This window comes from Balaenoptera borealis, assembly GCF_965194805.1.
Source record: "Balaenoptera borealis genome assembly, chromosome: 2".
In the NCBI taxonomy this organism is placed as follows: Eukaryota; Metazoa; Chordata; class Mammalia; order Artiodactyla; family Balaenopteridae; genus Balaenoptera; species Balaenoptera borealis.
This window is the reverse complement of record NC_138867.1, coordinates 117743104-117760847: the sequence shown is the minus strand read 5'-3', so window position 1 is coordinate 117760847 and position 17744 is coordinate 117743104. Positions and strand designations below refer to the sequence as shown.

At 40.9% G+C, this 17744-nt stretch overlaps 1 protein-coding gene across 1 annotated transcript in view; it reads right to left on the bottom strand.

The window, feature by feature from the left end:
- CTNNA1 (catenin alpha 1) overlaps positions 1-17744 on the bottom strand; it is a 187870-nt gene that overhangs the window by 10437 nt on the left and 159689 nt on the right. Inside the window, exons 11-13 of the mRNA XM_082382038.1 lie at positions 9618-9774; positions 1214-1414; positions 502-653 (exon numbers count right to left, since the gene is read on the bottom strand). Coding sequence (XP_082238164.1) covers positions 502-653; positions 1214-1414; positions 9618-9774 — 510 coding nt within the window. The remainder of the gene's footprint in view (positions 1-501; positions 654-1213; positions 1415-9617; positions 9775-17744) is intronic.

The following is a 17744-nucleotide window of genomic DNA, read 5'->3' as shown; positions in this document are numbered from 1 at the left end:
CCATTCAGCTACGGTGAGAGGGCTCAACGCTTGGCCCCAAGCCCGGGAGTTGCCACAGCCCCTCATTCTCACCCTCAAAACCCTGGGGTTCTAGCATCCTGCCTGCCTGCCACCTTTGAGGCGAGGGGTGCTCCATGTAAAGAAGAGCTTCAACCTGCATTCAGGAAATACTCCCTTCTCTGAAATTAACTGATGAGCCTTTATTTTCTGTAGTTTCCCTCTAACTCAAACGGAAGCCTCATATTTGTGGCAATTGTTTAACTTAAAGTAAATCGTCAAGGCCAACTCATACTAGCTCCCCTTCTCAGCCCAAGTTTGGGCTCTAACTTGCAACTAAGTCATTTTAGACAACGTAATTAAATATATCTCATTCTAACAGCTTTTAGATTCATGGTTTTAATATACTGCCACTCATCTGCTGAGTTCCAAAATGATGCATTGCTCAAGTTTAGCAAATGATAAGAAAGAAGCTGTTAAAACATCTGAAATGCAGTTACTCACCCTTATCATCAACACCGCTTTCCTGATGTCCCGGATGCCATCGTACACCAGGCGTGAGGCATCGATAAACTCGTTCTCATCCATGGGCTGGGCGGGGTCCGAGCTGAGGGCTTCCACGGCCGCTTCCACTTGCTCGGTAAAACGCGGCATGACTGCGGAGAAGAGAGCATGGCAGATCCTGCTGGCCCTGCAAACATCATTGCTCTACCAGCCCTCCCTAAATCCCTCAGTTAGACACAAAGAGGCAGGGTGCATGATGAAGAGCCTCTGCTTCTACCTATGTGAGAAGTATTTATGGTTGAAATAAATCAAATGCTGTATTTTACAGACTCAAATCATCTTCTTTGTCTCTGGGCAGATTCTGCAACATAGGATTTACATGGTTGAGAACTGGGATTAACTTGAGGCCTTGCTAGAATGGGACCCTCCTTAATTTACTGTGTTCACTGACAGGAGATATAACTCAGATGTTCATCTTAAAATAACTCCCATTATTAATCGTGGGACACACATGAAGGAAATGTGTTTGTGAGGCCTTAATGTGGCTGACCAACTTCTCACAAATCTGACATACCTTCCAGAATTCTTGTCCTAAGACCAAACTGGGTCCCAGCGTCCTACTTCCTAACCACAGGGCCTGCACTAACTGGATGGCCTGGCCACCAGGCCATCTGTGTGTGGGGAGCACAGGGAAGGGAGGCAGCCCCCGCACCTGTGTTGGAGAGGAGCTTGGTGGCTTCCAGCACCTTCTCTGTGTAGACCCCTGGCTCATAGTTGTCCATCTCTGAGGTGACCACGTGAATGACCCGAGCAGCTCGGCCTCGAATTGCACCAGCTGTGCGGTCCAGCCCATCCACATCTTTCTCTTGGAGAGCAATGACACATTTGTTCACGTCTTCCAAAATGTGATTCTCTGAGGAACAAACAAAAAAAGCTGAATGAGGGAGGAGGCCTTCCACTAGAAGGGGACAACTGTACGTTGGCATCTATCATTCATCGACAGCTCACTCTGTGCCAGCTATGGTGCCAAAAGCTTTACACGTATCATTTCACTCAAGAGACCGGATTAACTGTCCCACAGAAACTCAATCTGCAATCACCTCCAAAAATAACAATCTTTATTCCAGGTTTAAAAGAGAGAGACAGAGATGCCCATCTTTAAGGCACAGTTGTTTTAAGCCAGGCAGAAAATTCAAGATCACAGAATCCTTAATAACTTCTCCTTCCCTTAAATAATTTCACTGGTTTTACATCTCAAACAAAGTCTAAATTAGAAGAAAAGGGTCACTATAAGGTCTTATTCTCCCAGTTCCTTGCCCCTCCCTCCAGTAGATGCCAATGGTATTCAGACAAGCTACCAAGATGCCAGGACAGCTCTGGAACAAGAAAAGGTCCTGGAAGGCAGGTTAAAGCCCCGTCTGGAGGGCACTGAGGGACCGCCCCTGAAGTCAAACATTCAGTAAACCACTCATGGGATGCAGGTGGGCCTGTTGTGATATTTGAGGAAACCCTTGACTCCTGTTAAGCTGTCTAGTCATAGAGCTGGATTTGGAGGACCCACCAAAACTATTTTTTTCCTCAAAGCAAAAAGCTTGGCAGTGGGTATTGGAAAAAACAGAGTGAGGAGTCCGCTTCAACCTCATCTATAATAGCCAAGTGTCCAAGAGCAGAGTGGGTAATAAATCATGGGCACTGTGCAGCCATTAAAATGGATGAGGTTGATATGTAGGGATCGACCCAGAATGGGAAAGGGAATGTTCTCACCACCAGGAACTGCAGAGTCCACCAGCAGACAGCCCAAGTGACAGGGACACCCACAGTCCACGGGGTGGGTGGGTGAGCAACACAAAGCCTCCAGGTCACTGCCTGGCCATTTCCTTCCAGCTTGGAAAGGAGCTTTCAAGACACGTAAGAACTCTTAGAAGCAGTGTCTGTTAAAGACATGCTCACTTCCTTAAACCAAGAAAGTACCTGGCACAATAGGTGAAAGACTAATGGTTCTGGTTTTTCTGGAAGAGACAGGACAATTAGGGCAAACAGTTTAAAAAGAACCCACCACTTATCCCATTAAATCAACATGCTGACCCATCTACATCAACTTCTTAAAAGAAATAAAACACAACTGAAGCCTCCATGTACCCTCCGTGATTCCATCAGCAACTCCTGCTCTGGGAAGGCAGAGCATGGCTTTCACACCTCATTCTAACACATGATTTTACACTCTTCATATAATTTGAATCCACAGGAAATATATTATTGTATAAAACAGTAACACTGTTTACTATAATAATCTGTTTAAGAAACACATCTGGGGCTTCCCTGGTGGCGCCGTGGTTAAGAATCCGCCTGCCAGGGGCTTCCCTGGTGGCGCAGTGGTTGAGAATCTGCCTGCCAATTGAGGGGACATGGGTTCGAGCCCTGGTCTGGGAAGATCCCACATGCCGCGGAGCAACAGAGCCCGTGAGCCACAACTACTGAGCCTGCGTGTCTGGAGCCTGTGCTCCACAACAAGAGAGGCCACGATAGTGAGAGGCCCGCGCACCGCGATGAAGAGTGGCCCCCACTTGCCGCAACTAGAGAAAGCCCTCGCACAGAAACGAAGACCCAACACAGCCAAAAATAAATAAATAAATTAATTAATTAATTTTAAAAAAAAGAGTAGCGATTAAAAATACAGATTAAAAAAAAAAAAAAAAAAAAAGAATCCGCCTGCCAATGCAGGGGACACGGGTTCGATCCCTGGTCTGGGAAGATCCCACATGCTGCAGAGCAACTAAGCCCGTGCACCACAACTACTGAGCCTGCGCTCTAGAGCCCATGAGCCACAACTACTGATCCCACAGGCCACAACTACTGAAGCCCGCACGCCTAGAGTCCGTGCTCTGCAACAAGAGAAGCCACTGCAGTGAGAAGCCCGTGCACCGCAACAAAGAGTAGCCCCCGCTTGCCGCAACTAGAGAAAGCCCACATGCAGCAACAAAGATCCAACTCAGCCAAAAAGAAAGAAAGAAAGAAAGAAACACACCTGGTCATTTCTTTGCCATCCCTGGTTACCTTATGCTTTGACCTGTCATTATGTAGACTGGTTCCTGATTTAATTCCCTTCCAAAAGTCATTACCCTTCCCTCACAGCCTCTGCTAACATACTCAGTCAAGTTATATAGGACAATGTCTAGTGGTCACGATGCTATTTCCTCTTATCTCAAGGGGAGCCAGAGGCAAGTGATACTTAGTGGATTCAGCAAAGAATAGAGCCACCACAATGCCCTGCCTTTGGGCTTCAAGATCCCCTGTAGGCTCTGGGAACAAGGCCCTTCATTTTGTAGTTCCCTAGAGACTGCAGGCAGGGACTTGCACCCACAAAACTAAACATACTCTTACCTATGACCCAGCAATTGCACCCCTTGGTATTTATGCAGTGGAGCTAAAAACTTAAGTCCTCATAAAAACCTGCACACAGATGTTTATAGCAGCTTTATTCATAATTGCCAAAACTGGGAAGCAACCGAGGCATGCTTCAGTAGGTGAACTGAAAAACTGTGGTACATCCAGACAGTGGAGTATTATTCAGCACTTTAAAAAAAAAGTGCTATTAAGCTACGAAGAGACATGCAGGAACCTTGGGGGTTGCCAGGGGTTGGAGCAGGGAGGAATGAATAGGTGGAGCACAGAGGATTTTTAAGGCAGTGAAAACACTCAATGATGGATACATTTGTCCAAACCTATGAAGTATATACCACCAAGAGTGAACAGGAATGTATATTATGGACTTTGGGTGATAATGAGGTGTCAACGTAGGTTCATCAATTGTAACAAATGTGCTACTGTCGTGGGAGATGTTGATAATGGGAGAGGCTGTGCGTGTGTGGCGGCCGGAAGTAGATGGAAAGTCTCTGTACCCTCCTCTTAATTTGGCTGTGAACCTAAAACTGCTCTAAAAGTCTTTTTAAAAAATAAAAATTCATCAATTAAAATAAATATCTTTCCAGGGAAAGCCAAAATATGGTAAAAATTTCTACTGCAGAAGGGAAAAGTGAATTACCACAAGATAGCTAAGAAGACCATAATTTAGCATGTGCTAATTCAAAAATTAGGAGACTTGCTAGAATTTACACCATTGCACTACTGAAAGAGATAACATGTTAAACTTTTTACATAAACCAATTTTAGGAGGAATATGTGAACCAATTATAAGGATAAATGGATTTAGAGCCCATGTTTAGGTCAGAAACATCTTTTATATACCAACTCTCTACATATTAAACTAAGCAGACTGGTACTGAGCCTGCCTACCATACTAGGCCTTAGGTTAAAAACTGCTGCTTTTACTGAATCTAACATTTGGGGAAGGGGAAGGAAAGGAATAAAAAGGAAAGAAAAGATGTTACTAATGAAACTATGAACCAATGTTTTCTCATATCACTGATTTTTAAGACTCATCCTGGTATCAGGATTGTTAATACCAGGGGAGGGAAAGCACATCTTAGAATCAATGAAGTATAGCATTCTTTGTCATTCATTAAACAAAGTAGCCCAAACTTCCACCAAGGATTTGTTAACCTTCATCTAGGCAAGTGTGTTTTTAAAAATCAATTTAGATTTTCTTGAATTTATACAGGTTTTCTTCCAGCTGAACCCAAACCAGGGAAGAGCTTGCCATTCTTTAGCCACCAAGGAAGGCTTCTATTTCAGGAAGCTGACTAAGGTAACATTTTCCACTTTCATTGGGAAAGCCCCAGCCAGCTGAGGCCACTATATACCCAGGACACAACAACCTGCTCTCTACACTTGAGCCCTAAGGGAGAAGTGAGTTCCCACTGGACATGTGCAAATATGGGAGGGTTGGAGGTACCCACACTAACTTAAACCATAAGTTACCTTAATTGAATTTCCAAGTAAACTCAGCATGGCTCCATTTTGAGCAGACACACCAATCTGTACCCCATTAAAAACTGATCGTTTAATACAGTCTTTATCTGTAGATGCTTCTAAAAGGAAAAAAAACCTACACACACACATACAACAGTCTATCTCCAAGGGGTCACATTATGGACGTTAACATATCTGATTTTCATTTGAAAATCTTTCTAGAACTGCCTCCACAGATCTTCCTCATCCATATTAATGGCTGTACCGTACCCTACTGAATAGATGGAGGGGCCATCATTCACTTATCCAGTCTTCTCTTAGGCATTTTGGCTGAAGTGAACATCCTTGTACAGGTATTTTGGCAAACATCTATGTACACATCCCTGGGGAAAATTTCTAGCAATGGGAATACTAAGTCAAAAGGCATATACGTATAAAGTAGATGTATGATGCCTAACTGCCCACCGGAACCAAGCCAACTGGCATTCTCCAGAAAGCCTGCATGAACTTATACTTCAATCCACAATGTCTAACAGGGCCCGTTCTGCCCTCCCCTTGCTCTGGATATCTTTATCAGCGTAGCCTTATGCATACACAGGAGATGATAATATTAATACGTTATATAGAGAACCTACTCTAATATTATGGAAAGATTCTGAGTGCTTGACATTCAACTCACTCTACAGTAACCATTTTTAAAAAATCACTATTAATTAATGTGGAAACCAGGCACAGAAGTATTGAGTGACTTGCTCAAGCTAGGGGGCATGGGGGTCAGAAATCAAACTAACTTCACCACTTACTTACCTTACTTTCAGTTTTGGATTTTTGCGATTAAACACAAAAACAAAAATTAGGTACAAAAACCCTTTTATTTAGACCAATCAGACCAAATAATTTGGGCACACTGACACTGAAGAAGAAAGAGTACAAATTACTACTCTTATGTGTTGCCCCAAAGTATCTAATGCATTATGTTATTTGTTTCCAAGAGCACTTGGTAAAGAAAAGTAATAAACCCAACTAGAACCACTCTAACCAACCACTTGCAACTTTAAAAAAAAGGTGTGTGTGTGTGGGGAGGATCAGAACTTCCACATGAAAGCAGAGTAAACGAATGAGAAAGTAAATTTCATTTCCATGGAAAATGTTTATCAAATACAATTCAAATGAAATTCAAACAGTCTTTATCGCTTTGATAAATTTCAAACCACTGTCCTTAAGGGATCGGTCCATATAAATATATTCACGGTTTGCTGAATGCTCTGTAGCATCCTAAACCACCTCCAATATTTACAAGGCAACCTTCTAAATAGAACAGCTTGGGGAACAGGGGTCCCGCTCCCTCTCCCCGGAGGTGGCTTGCATGTCCCTCTCTATTTTCAAGTGCCACTGGCATATTTGATACACAGTGACTCAAGTTCCCCCTGCCCTGCAGCCTCATGAAACACTGGCATCAGGGTCTTAGTGGCTTTACCAGGTTATACACAAGATGACCATTAATTTTTGAGCCACAAATTTAGGATATAACTTGTAATAAGCACGAGGGAACTTCTGGAACCAATGGGACAGAATATCCAGGAACAACGGATATAAAGCAGCAGAGGGTCCTTTCAGTTCTATTCCCTAAGTAACTTCCCCTTGGATGGATTCTCATGAGTGGGCAGGGCTACAGCAAACACACAGGCCCCAGGGATTCCAAGGGGGATTGATGGTGAAAAATCATTACTAGAAATATTCCTCAAAACCTATCACACTGCCATAGGGCCACAATATCCCAGGACACAGTAAAACACCACCACTCCAAGAAGTCAAGTAGCATTCTTACTTTTCATTAGGTAAAATTTTATGAAGTCCACCAACGTTAAGCCAGACCCTGTGCTGGGCACTTGTCTAGCAGCCCCCTACTCAGAAACATGCCCACCTTGCTGACAGACTACTGAGCCTCTGGGTAATAGGAGTGGGCAGATCTCAGTTCTGGTATAAAGACTGCACACAGTAGTTGCAGATGACGCCTGCTCTCCAATCCGCGGGGCACCTCTAGAGAGGCTGTGAGTTGTACAAGGGCCAAGGACTGGGGACCAGTGGGGGCCTGCCCGGTTGAAAATGGGATTCCTCTCAACGAGAGCCAGTGTTATCAGGTGAGATGAAGAGACATCTCTAGTCTGCCACATAAAAAGTGCTAAAGCTGCCATGGGTGAGGTAAGTGCATAAGGGTATAAAGGAGTCTGAATGCTAAAAATTAACTGGTCAATCCAGCAGAACTCTGCACAGGCATCTGCTTGTCTCTTCCCTTCATCCCATGCCCCGAAAAAGCACACCATAAAAATCAAAGGAATTGTGAATAACAGTCTTGTCCTGTTAATTATTTAATTACTTGACACTGCTAAGCAAGCCTGTGACCAAACATTAGAGAAACACACTAAGGTGGATCTTTAAAATTCAGATGCTCTGAAAGCACCACCACTTTCTGACTGAGAGGACTGTTCTGTGTTTTTATTTGCTAAATAGAAACTGTCTAAATTCCTTTCCATCAAGTCAACCCTTCTACTTTCCCACATTTGCATAAAAGTTGAACATACTCACCAGATGAAAGTGTATCTGTTAAAGAATCAGATTTCTCTTTACCGTTCTTCTGTTTTATGTCATATACCCTAAAGACACTGCCTGGATCCCACTAAATGCTACTGCAAAATCCCTTTTGTTCTCTGGTTTGAAGAATGTTGCATGAGGAACATTTGATTCTATTACATTTTATTTTGTTATAAGAAGGACCGAAAACCCCTTGAGACCAAGCCTTACTTGGTAAGTAAGTTTAAGAATGTAGTATCTATCTCTGGAGGGGGGCTTTGCATTTAGATTTAAGAATTTGTTGTTTGCTTAAAAGTGTGCTGTGAAGGTGGAATGTTTTTCTCTAAACCTATGAAAAAGAATAATTCAGTACTTCACTGGGAAAAACAACAGAAGGCCAAGATTTCCCAAAAAAGCAATTCCTGCATTTTTGGCACCTGCAAAGATGTGCTTACAAATGGGTTTTCTGTTTTAAACTACCAGCACCTGCAATTTGGCAGTCCTGCAGCAGCATGGTTTACCCCCTTGTTTTGCAGTTTATGGATTGCCTGCTCCCCACTATCTCAAGTAGAGCCAAAGCTCCAATCCCAAGGAGAGCGAGCAGACACAGGGGAACATTGGTATGCAGAACACACTGTCACCTTATATAAGTCACTGCTGGAGGACTGTGCTGTGCATGTCCTTAAGCCCCGCTTCTGTTTCAAGCCCCATGGCCACTCACATCTCCCACATTCCAAACTGTGGTTCCCTGGGGTGACAGGTAGTTTCAGCCCTACAAGTACCAGCCGTTGACTCTGCCCACAGCCACTGGCCTCAGGAAGCCTGGCACCTCCAGAGAGCAAGCAGTGCAGTCGAGGGCAGCAGAGGCCTGTTAAATGGAGAATGCATTTATACTTGCTCAACTCTAAGAAGATGGATTGAAATTTATCTGTGTGTGATAAACAGGGAATTGCAGTTGACAGACATTTTCTATATGAATGCAATTTACTATGTCATTACCAGTTTATGTTTATATAATGAAATCAACTGTTTTTGTGAGGTGAATTACCCAGATTTATTTTTTGCAAGTTCATAATTAAATGGTACTTAAATATTTCCTCTCTGTTTTCTATCTGTGCATCATGCAGACAGCGTCTTTCGAAAAGTAGGCAGTTAAACTATGATCTTTTCTGAGGGAGAGAGAAAGAGAAGCTTTCCAAGGGGAACAATTTTTACAAAAGAAACTAAAGCTAATGATGTTGGGAATCCCTCCTCCTAAGTCTCACAGGCTCATAACAAATAACCACAGCCCGGACACAGGTCAATGTTTTTTCTAAACACACCAGCAGCAAGAGGGGTGGATGGCTATGGTATTGTACAGGTCACAGCTGCAAGATCTTACTCTATATAAACAGAAAAACCTCTGCCAGGCAGATGACTAATTCACACTTCTAAGGTCGAGACCAGCCCCATAACAAGGGAAATAACTCCAACCCCACGTCCCACTGTTCAGGAGTCAGTGGTAGCTTTTGTTGTTGTTGTTGTTGTTTTTAATTAAAATGAAAACCAGCACTATATCATTGCTAGAATAATTTACCTGCCCATACTTGGGGGCGTTTTGATTGCCCATTATTGTAACTTAGGTGAAAGTAATTATGCACATCCTCACATACTTCTCTGGGGAATCAGCTCATTACCTGAGACAGCCAAAAAGTCATCAATGGAAGTAATGTCATCGACAGCATCTGTGAGAACTCGGACTTGTTTTTCCCACTGTTCTTTAAAAAGATCCATGTTCTCTTGGGCCAGTTTACTCTGTGGTTTTGCTGCTAAAGCCAATGCAGCATTGATAACCTGCAAAGACATTAAAGTTCATTGTTTACTCTTTGAGAGTCATGAAAACAAAACAAGTGAGACAATTTGGTCAGCAGAGTGGCTATGGCTTTGTCTCCTGTGCATTTCATGAGGACGCATGATACCACGTGCTCCACTTTAACAGTTACAAAAATGAAGTAGAGAAGTATTAAACAACAGGCTTTATATGTGAATGGAGAAGTAATACATCTGAAATACAGTAATACACTGGAACTATGGATGATAACAAACAAAAGTATCTCTAATCTCTCCACCCTGTGATAACAACTCTTCACAGTTTTTGACATTATATTCCAGGCTTTTTTTCTCCTCACATACACACGTTATGTGTGCCAAATCAAAAAATACATAATTAGAATTATATGCTACATAAAACTGACTATTCCTGTTTCTTCTTTTAAATACTTCTCCATATCATTAAATGTATGTTAAAAAACATTAACTGTTCATTATTCCATCTTACAGATGCACATCACTATTCTAATTATACGATACCTAGGTTTGTTCCAGTCACCCACCATTCTTAGTCTTGTGATGAACATTTGGCATTTTAGGTTCTTGGTACATTCTCAAAGTACATATGTGAAAAATATTTTTTTCTGAGATATACTGTATTTGACATATAATAACTTCACAGAAAGTGTAACATTTATTAAGTTTAGAAAGTAATTTCTTCTAGAATAATAAAAAGTAACTTCTTTAGAAAAAAAAAAACAGCTTTACTGAAATATAATTTTATATACCAAACAAGTCACCCATTTAAATTGTAAGATTCAAAAATTTTTGGTATATTCAGTTTTGTAACCATCACCACAATCATTTTAGAACATGTCCATCACTCCAAAAAGAAACCCCACACCCACTAGCAGTCACTCCCTATTTCCCTGAACCCTGTCTCCTGGCAACCACTAACTTAACTTCTGTCTTTATGGATTTACCTATTCTGGACTTTTCCTTAAAATGGAATCATATTAATATGTGCATTTTTGGAACTAGCTCCTTTCACTTAACATGTTTCCAAGGTTCATACATGCTATAGAATGTATCAGTACTTCATCCTTTTTATTGACAAATAATATGTCATTATACGAATTTACCACATTTTCTTCATTCATCAGCTGACAAACATCTGAATTCTTTCTACTTTTTGGTCATTATGAATAATGCTACTATGAACATTCAGATATGTGTTTTGTTTGTTATCATTATTCTTGAATATATAACTAGGAATGGAATTGCTGGATCATATGGTTAACTTTCTGAGGAACTGCCTTACTGTCTTCCAAAGCAGTTGAACCATTTTTCATTCCTACCAGCATGTATGAGGGTTCCCATTTCCCCACATCTTCAACACCTGCTTTTCTTTTTTCCTTTTTTTTAAAAAATTTTACCCATCCTAGTGGATGTGAAGTGATATCTCATTGAGGTTTTGATTTCCATTTCCCTGATGGCTCATGATGTTGCTTATCTTTTAATGTACTTGTTGACCACTAGTGTATATTCTTTGGAGAAATGCCTTTCAGATCCTTTGATGTATTCAGTGAATGAGTGAATAATGAAAGTAAGTATGAAAAGGAGCTGAGAGAATAATTAGTAAGATTTCTATGTACAAGAGGCTTATGGGTTATTGGAAATAAATGTGTTCATAATAATGCAACTCTGAAGGTAAGCAAAGACAAGAGGAAACTGGTGGTGATGGAGTGGACATCTGGAAGAGGCAGAACAACAGCTATCACAGAGTCATCTGGGCATGCTACCTGAGGGCTGGAGTTTGGGATGATGTTTTCTCGGTGCTATAGAAACCACATGCCTTCAGGTCATATGTATAATTCCTAATATACTGGAGAGGTATTCAAGAGTGAGGTTATCAACTTAGCCCCCCCAACCCCCCAAAGACTGTAATCAACAAACTAAAGAAGAATCAGACCCATTAGACTGGTGCAACTATTCCTCTTCCCTCCTAGATAACTGGAAGGGATAGATGATATCAAGACTATCAATTATAGATTCATAGACTTTGGGGACTAGGCTATCCCAGTTATTATTAATAGCCCACTACTTTCAAAAGTGAATGGGTTTGGACAATAAATTATTTGGAAGAAGAGGTATCCTATCTTTCCCATGTGTTATACTGTGGTCTCTCCTATTTTCATCATTTCCAGGCTTGTTCTTTGACTCTTTTCCCTCTTCCCTTCGTTTCCCACTGGGTGATTCAACATTGTGGACTACTCTTCATTAATTAACTCATTAATTCACTAATGTATCAGTGAATCAGTGTGGAGCTAGACTTTGTAAGAAAATCTGGGTGAAGAAAATGTTTCTTAAGAGAGCCAAGTAAACACAGGTCAGGGAATTAATTATGTCTTAAATATTAAGATAATTTTCCCTTACAAAGAGAAAATTGCTCTCTTTGTTCTGTAATACCTTATATATAATGCAGGAAAAGCACCTCGTCTAAGGTGAATTTTCTCATTCTGATTACAAAACTGTTTACAAAGGACATGATAAATTACATACTAATTTCTGATGAATTAGGAATAGAAAGATACTTAACATACTACTTTAAATAATCATCCAACATGATACTGAGTGGTGAAACTCTAGAATCATTTACCTTAAAAATTAAGATGTTACTGATCAGAATACCTACTGTCACCATTAGTTAAATAATAATGGTCTTTCTAGCTAATGAAATAAAGTGGGAAATGGAAATAATAAGAAAAAGCTGTTAGAAAGGAGACAAAATTACTTTTCAATGTAGATCATCTTCATCTAGGAAACTGAAGTGAGTTAACTGAAAAAACTCTTAGAATTAATAAGAGTTCATTAAGGTAGCTAGAGACAATATAAATATACAAAAAATTAGTAACGTTTCTATATACCAGAAAACAGGACATAAAATGAGGGGAGTATTAGCTCTTCATGAAAGCAATTAATAGAAAATATGTGGGATTAAATCTGTAAAGAAACCCAGAGGACTGAAGTAACAAAAATGACTAAATTTTTCTGAGGTACATTAAAGAAATGTGAATACACAGAAACACAGTCCATGTTTAGGAGTAGGAAGACTGACTTATTTATTCACAAATTAATCTGGAACAGTAAATAGCTGAGAACAGCAAAAAGATATTAGGGATAGAGAGCAAGAGTAATGAAGAGGGACTTCACTGGTGGTCCAGTGGTTAAGACTCCGTACTCCCAACGCAGGCAGCCTAGGTTCGATCCCTGGTCAGAGAACTAGATCTCACATGCCGCAACTCAGAGCCCGCATGCTGCAACTAAAGGTCTCACATGCCGCAACCAAAAGAGATACTGCACGCGGCAATGAAGATCCAGTGTGCCGCAACAAAAACCCAGCGCAGCCAAATAAATAAGTAAATATTTTTTTTAAAAAGAGTAATGAAAAGAGTTAAAATGTAATAAAAAGCTAAAGTAACTGAAAAGAATAGTCTAAAAACAGACCCTATCATAGAGCAGAATTCAGTGTATGATAAAAGTGACATCACAAATCAGTGAGGAATGGCATATTTCTATATTTGATATGGGCTATTTGGAGAAAATAAAGTTATAGCTTCACTTCATACTTATATTTATGTGCTAAATAAGATCATTTCCAGATAGATAATGAGTTAAATTAAAAATGATAAGCCTAAAAGAACGTGTTTATTTATGCATTTACTGAACAAACATTCCTCATGTCTTAGAAAATTCTCTATTTACATCTGTATTTAAGTATACATGACAGATGAAGTATATATAGTCTTAGGTAAATCAGTAAGGAGAACACTAAAATACCAGTAGAAAATGGGGTAAGACATCAACAGCCTACCTAAGGTGACCTACAAATGGCTAGGAAACAACTAGAGGGAAAAGTTTACTCTCACTTATAAATTAATGAGTCACTATTCTTGCTCATTAAATTTGCAAAGAGCCCCAAACTACGCACTACCACCATATATACCATGGCAACTTTTTATTTTTTTATTTTTTAAAATTTATTTATTTATGGCTGTGTTGGGTCTTCATTTCTGTGCGAGGGCTTTCTCTAGTTGTGGCAAGCGGGGGCCACTCTTCATCGCAGTGCGCGGGCCTCTCACTGTCGTGGCCTCTCTTGTTGCGGAGCACAGGCTCCAGATGCACAGGCTCAGTAGTTGTGGCTCACGGGCCTAGTTGCTCCGCGGCATGTGGGATCTTCCCAGACCAGGGCTCGAACCCGTGCCCCCTGCATTGGCAGGCAGATTCTCAACCACTGCGCCACCAGGGAAGCCCCATGGCAACTTTTTAAATGCTACTGTTGGCTAAGACCTCCAGTACAACATTGAACAGGACATTCTTGTCTGGTTTCTGATCCTAGGAGGAAGTATTCAGCCTTTCATCATTAAGTACGATGTTATCAGGCTGAGGAAATTTTCTTCTATTCCTAGTTTACAAAGTGTTTTTATCAGGTCTGGATGTTAGATTCTGTCAAATACTTTTTGTTTCATTTCCACCATTCTGGCTACTTCTTCTGTGTCTCTTTTGCTGTCTTGTCTTCTTCCACTAATGCTGAAGTTCTTCAAGGCTTGATCCTATGCTGCCTTCTCTCCTCATTCTACACTTCTCCCACCTGTGAGCAATTTCATCATATGATTTTACATACCACCCGTCTGCCAACTACTCCCACATCTCCAACCCAGACCATTCGTTTTAGCCCCTAAGTCATTTCCTAGCTACATACCCAACAGCTCTACTCAGATGTCTCAGACATTTCAAAATAAACATGTCTAAAATAAAACTCATGATTTCCTGCTCCCAACTATGTTGAATGGATCTCCTTTAAAATCTTGATCAACTTCAAGTGGACTCATAGTGTTGGGGATAGCAAGAGAACTAGATTTCCTTAGTCCAATCAGTCTCTTCCTCAAGTCTGAACTCTAAAAGAGTAATTGTTCCATACCTTCTCCTCAAACCTGTAACACTTCTGCCAGCATCATCACTCTCAGCTTATAGTTCTGCTTCCTATTTAAATAAGAAGATGAATGCAATCAAAAGAGAATGTCTATAGAATCTTATCACCGCAGCTATCCATTTACCTGCCTCCATGCCACATGCTCTATCTTACCTCTTTTTACTTATGAATGTTCCTATCTATGCTCCTACCAACCCTGCCACTTGTCCACTGGATCTCATTTCTTCTCCTCTACTCCAGGACAATGTCCTAGCAATTCTCTCTGCTCTATTCTTTATTACCAGTTTTTCCCCTCTACTGGATTATTTCCATCAGCTAAACATAGAAAAATGCTCCCGACTAAAGATCAAAAGCAAAAAACATTCTCAACCCCATATCTACCTCATGCTATCACCCCATGTCTCCATAATCCTTACATTTAATTAGAAAGAGCTGTCAACTTGCTGTACTCAATTTGTCTCTTCTCTCTTGAACCCACTCCAGTCAAGCTTATCTCTCCTAAATTTCTACCTAAACTTCTTTGTCCAAGATCACTTGTGATCTCTATATGTTGCTCAATCCAAGGAGCAGTTCTCAGGTCACATTCTACAACCATTTTACATGAATAATCACTCTTCCTAGAAACACTTATCCCACTTGTCTTCCAAGATAGAGCCAGCTTCTGGTGCTCTTCTGGTCAATAACACTTCCTCAATCTCCTTTGCTGGATACTGCTCATCTCCTCAAACTCTAAATGTTAGGGAACCCCAGTTTTATTTCCCAGATCTTTTTACTCTGGGTTTACACATTCCATTGGTGAGCTTATTAAGTCTCATGACTTTAAGCACCATGTATGAATCTCACATTTATACATTTCGTCCAGACCTCTTTCCTGAACTTGACTTTGCTTCTTGCATGTCTAACAGGCACCACAAAATTAACATAAATGACAGCTGCATCCTTCTAGCTACTTAGGATCAAAACCTGGAATTTTTCCTGACTCTTCTCTTTCCCCTCCACTTCACAACTAATCCTTCAGTAAATTCTACCTTCAAAATATATCCAGACTCTATAACCAGTGCTCACCACTTCCACTGTACTCTTGCCTCTGTTTTGGTCTCCTATGCTGCCGTAATATATAACCACAAAACTAGCTGTGCTTAAAACAACACATATGTGTTATCTTACAGTTCTGGAGGTCAGAAGTCTAAAATGGGTCTTAGAGAGCTAAAATCAAAGTGTCAGCAGAACTGTTCATTCCAGAGGCTCTAGGGGAGAATCCAGTCCTTGTCTTTTCCAACCTCTAGAGGCTGCCCACATGCCTTGGCATGTGGTCACATCACTCCAACTCCGGCTTCCATGATCACATCTCCTTCTCTGATGCCAACACCACTGCTTCCCTCATATAAGGACCCTTGTGATTATATTGGGGACCCACCCGGATAATCTAGGATAATTTAACCATTTAAAGATCCTTAGTTTATTTACCTCTACCAAGTCCCTTCTGCTATATAAGGTAACATATTCACAGGTTTCAGGAATTAGAAAATTGGGGGTGGGGGCAGCACATTATTCTGCTAACCACAGCTTCCTAAGGGGTCCCTCTGCTTCTATCCTTCCTCAGAGAAGTCAGAGAGACCCTGTTAAAACCAAAGTTAGATCATGTCAATCCTCTACTCAAAACCCATCAATGGCTTCCCATGTGACTCAGAGTAAAAAGCCAAATGCTTTACCATGCCCCTAAAAGGCTCTATACCATTCACACTCCTGTTAGATACTTGACCCTCCTTCTTCAAAGCCTCTATATTTGCTGTTCCCTCTTCCTGGAGTGCTCTCCCCTCAAACACCCTCTCTGGCTTGTTCTGTCATCTCCTTTCTGGTCTTTGCTTCTACATCACTTTCTCAGTGAGGTCTTTCTTGACCATCCCAACCACGCTATTTAACACACACACCAACATTACATGTTACATTAGAAGAGAAGGTCTCGGATCAATGATTTAAAAGCTTCTAACTTCAGAAACAAGAAAAAGAAGGGCAAATTAAACCCAAAGCAAGGAGAAGGAAAAAAATAATAGAGTAGCAATTAATAAAATACAAATTACCAAAGCTCACTCAAGAATAAACAGCTAAATGTTTAAATAAACGATCTGAATATCATTATACCTAATTAAGAAACTAAATTAATTATTGAAAATCTTCACACAAAGAAAACTCCAGGGACTTCCATGGTGGCACAGTGGTTAAGAATCTGCCTGCCAATGCAGGGGACACAGGTTCAAGCCCTGGTCCGGGAAGATCCCACGTGCCGTGGAGCAACTAGGCCCATGCACCACAACTACTGAGCCTGTGCTCTAGAGCCCGTGAGCCACAACTACTGAGCCCGTGTGCCACAACTACTGAAGCCCCACACACCTAGAGCCCGTGCTCCGCAACAAGAGAAGCCACCGCAATGAGAAGCCTGCGCACTGCAACTAGAGAAAGCCCACACGCAGCAACGAAGACCCAATGCAGCCAAAAATAAATAAATAAATATATTAAAAAAAAGAAAAAAAGAAAAGTCCAGGCCAGATGGCTTCATTGATAAATTCCCCCCAAACATTTAAAGAAGAATACCAGTTATATAGACTTCTCAAGAAAATGGAAGAGAGGGAAACACTTTCCAACTTTTATGATATGGAAATCAGACTTTACAAGAAAACAAAACAACAGACCAATATCAATATGCAAGGCTTACAAGGAAACCGGAGTGTCTCTGGAGGCCTGTTACCCGCAGACCTCCATGGGAGCGGGTAAGGGAGGAAAGAGGTACAGAAAATGCTGAGAGAAACTTTTAGTCAGAAGCATCTCCTTTTAGCTCTTCTGTGCAATTGCTGTGTAAGAAGATTAGAGAATATCAGAAGTGGAAAAGTGAGGTGATTCAAAGGTAGATGGTCCTATGATTGTGAAATAATACATGAATGAGAACTTGAGGCCACAGGCTTCCCTGGCCCGTATGCCTTGGATGCTCATTTAAGAGCTATAT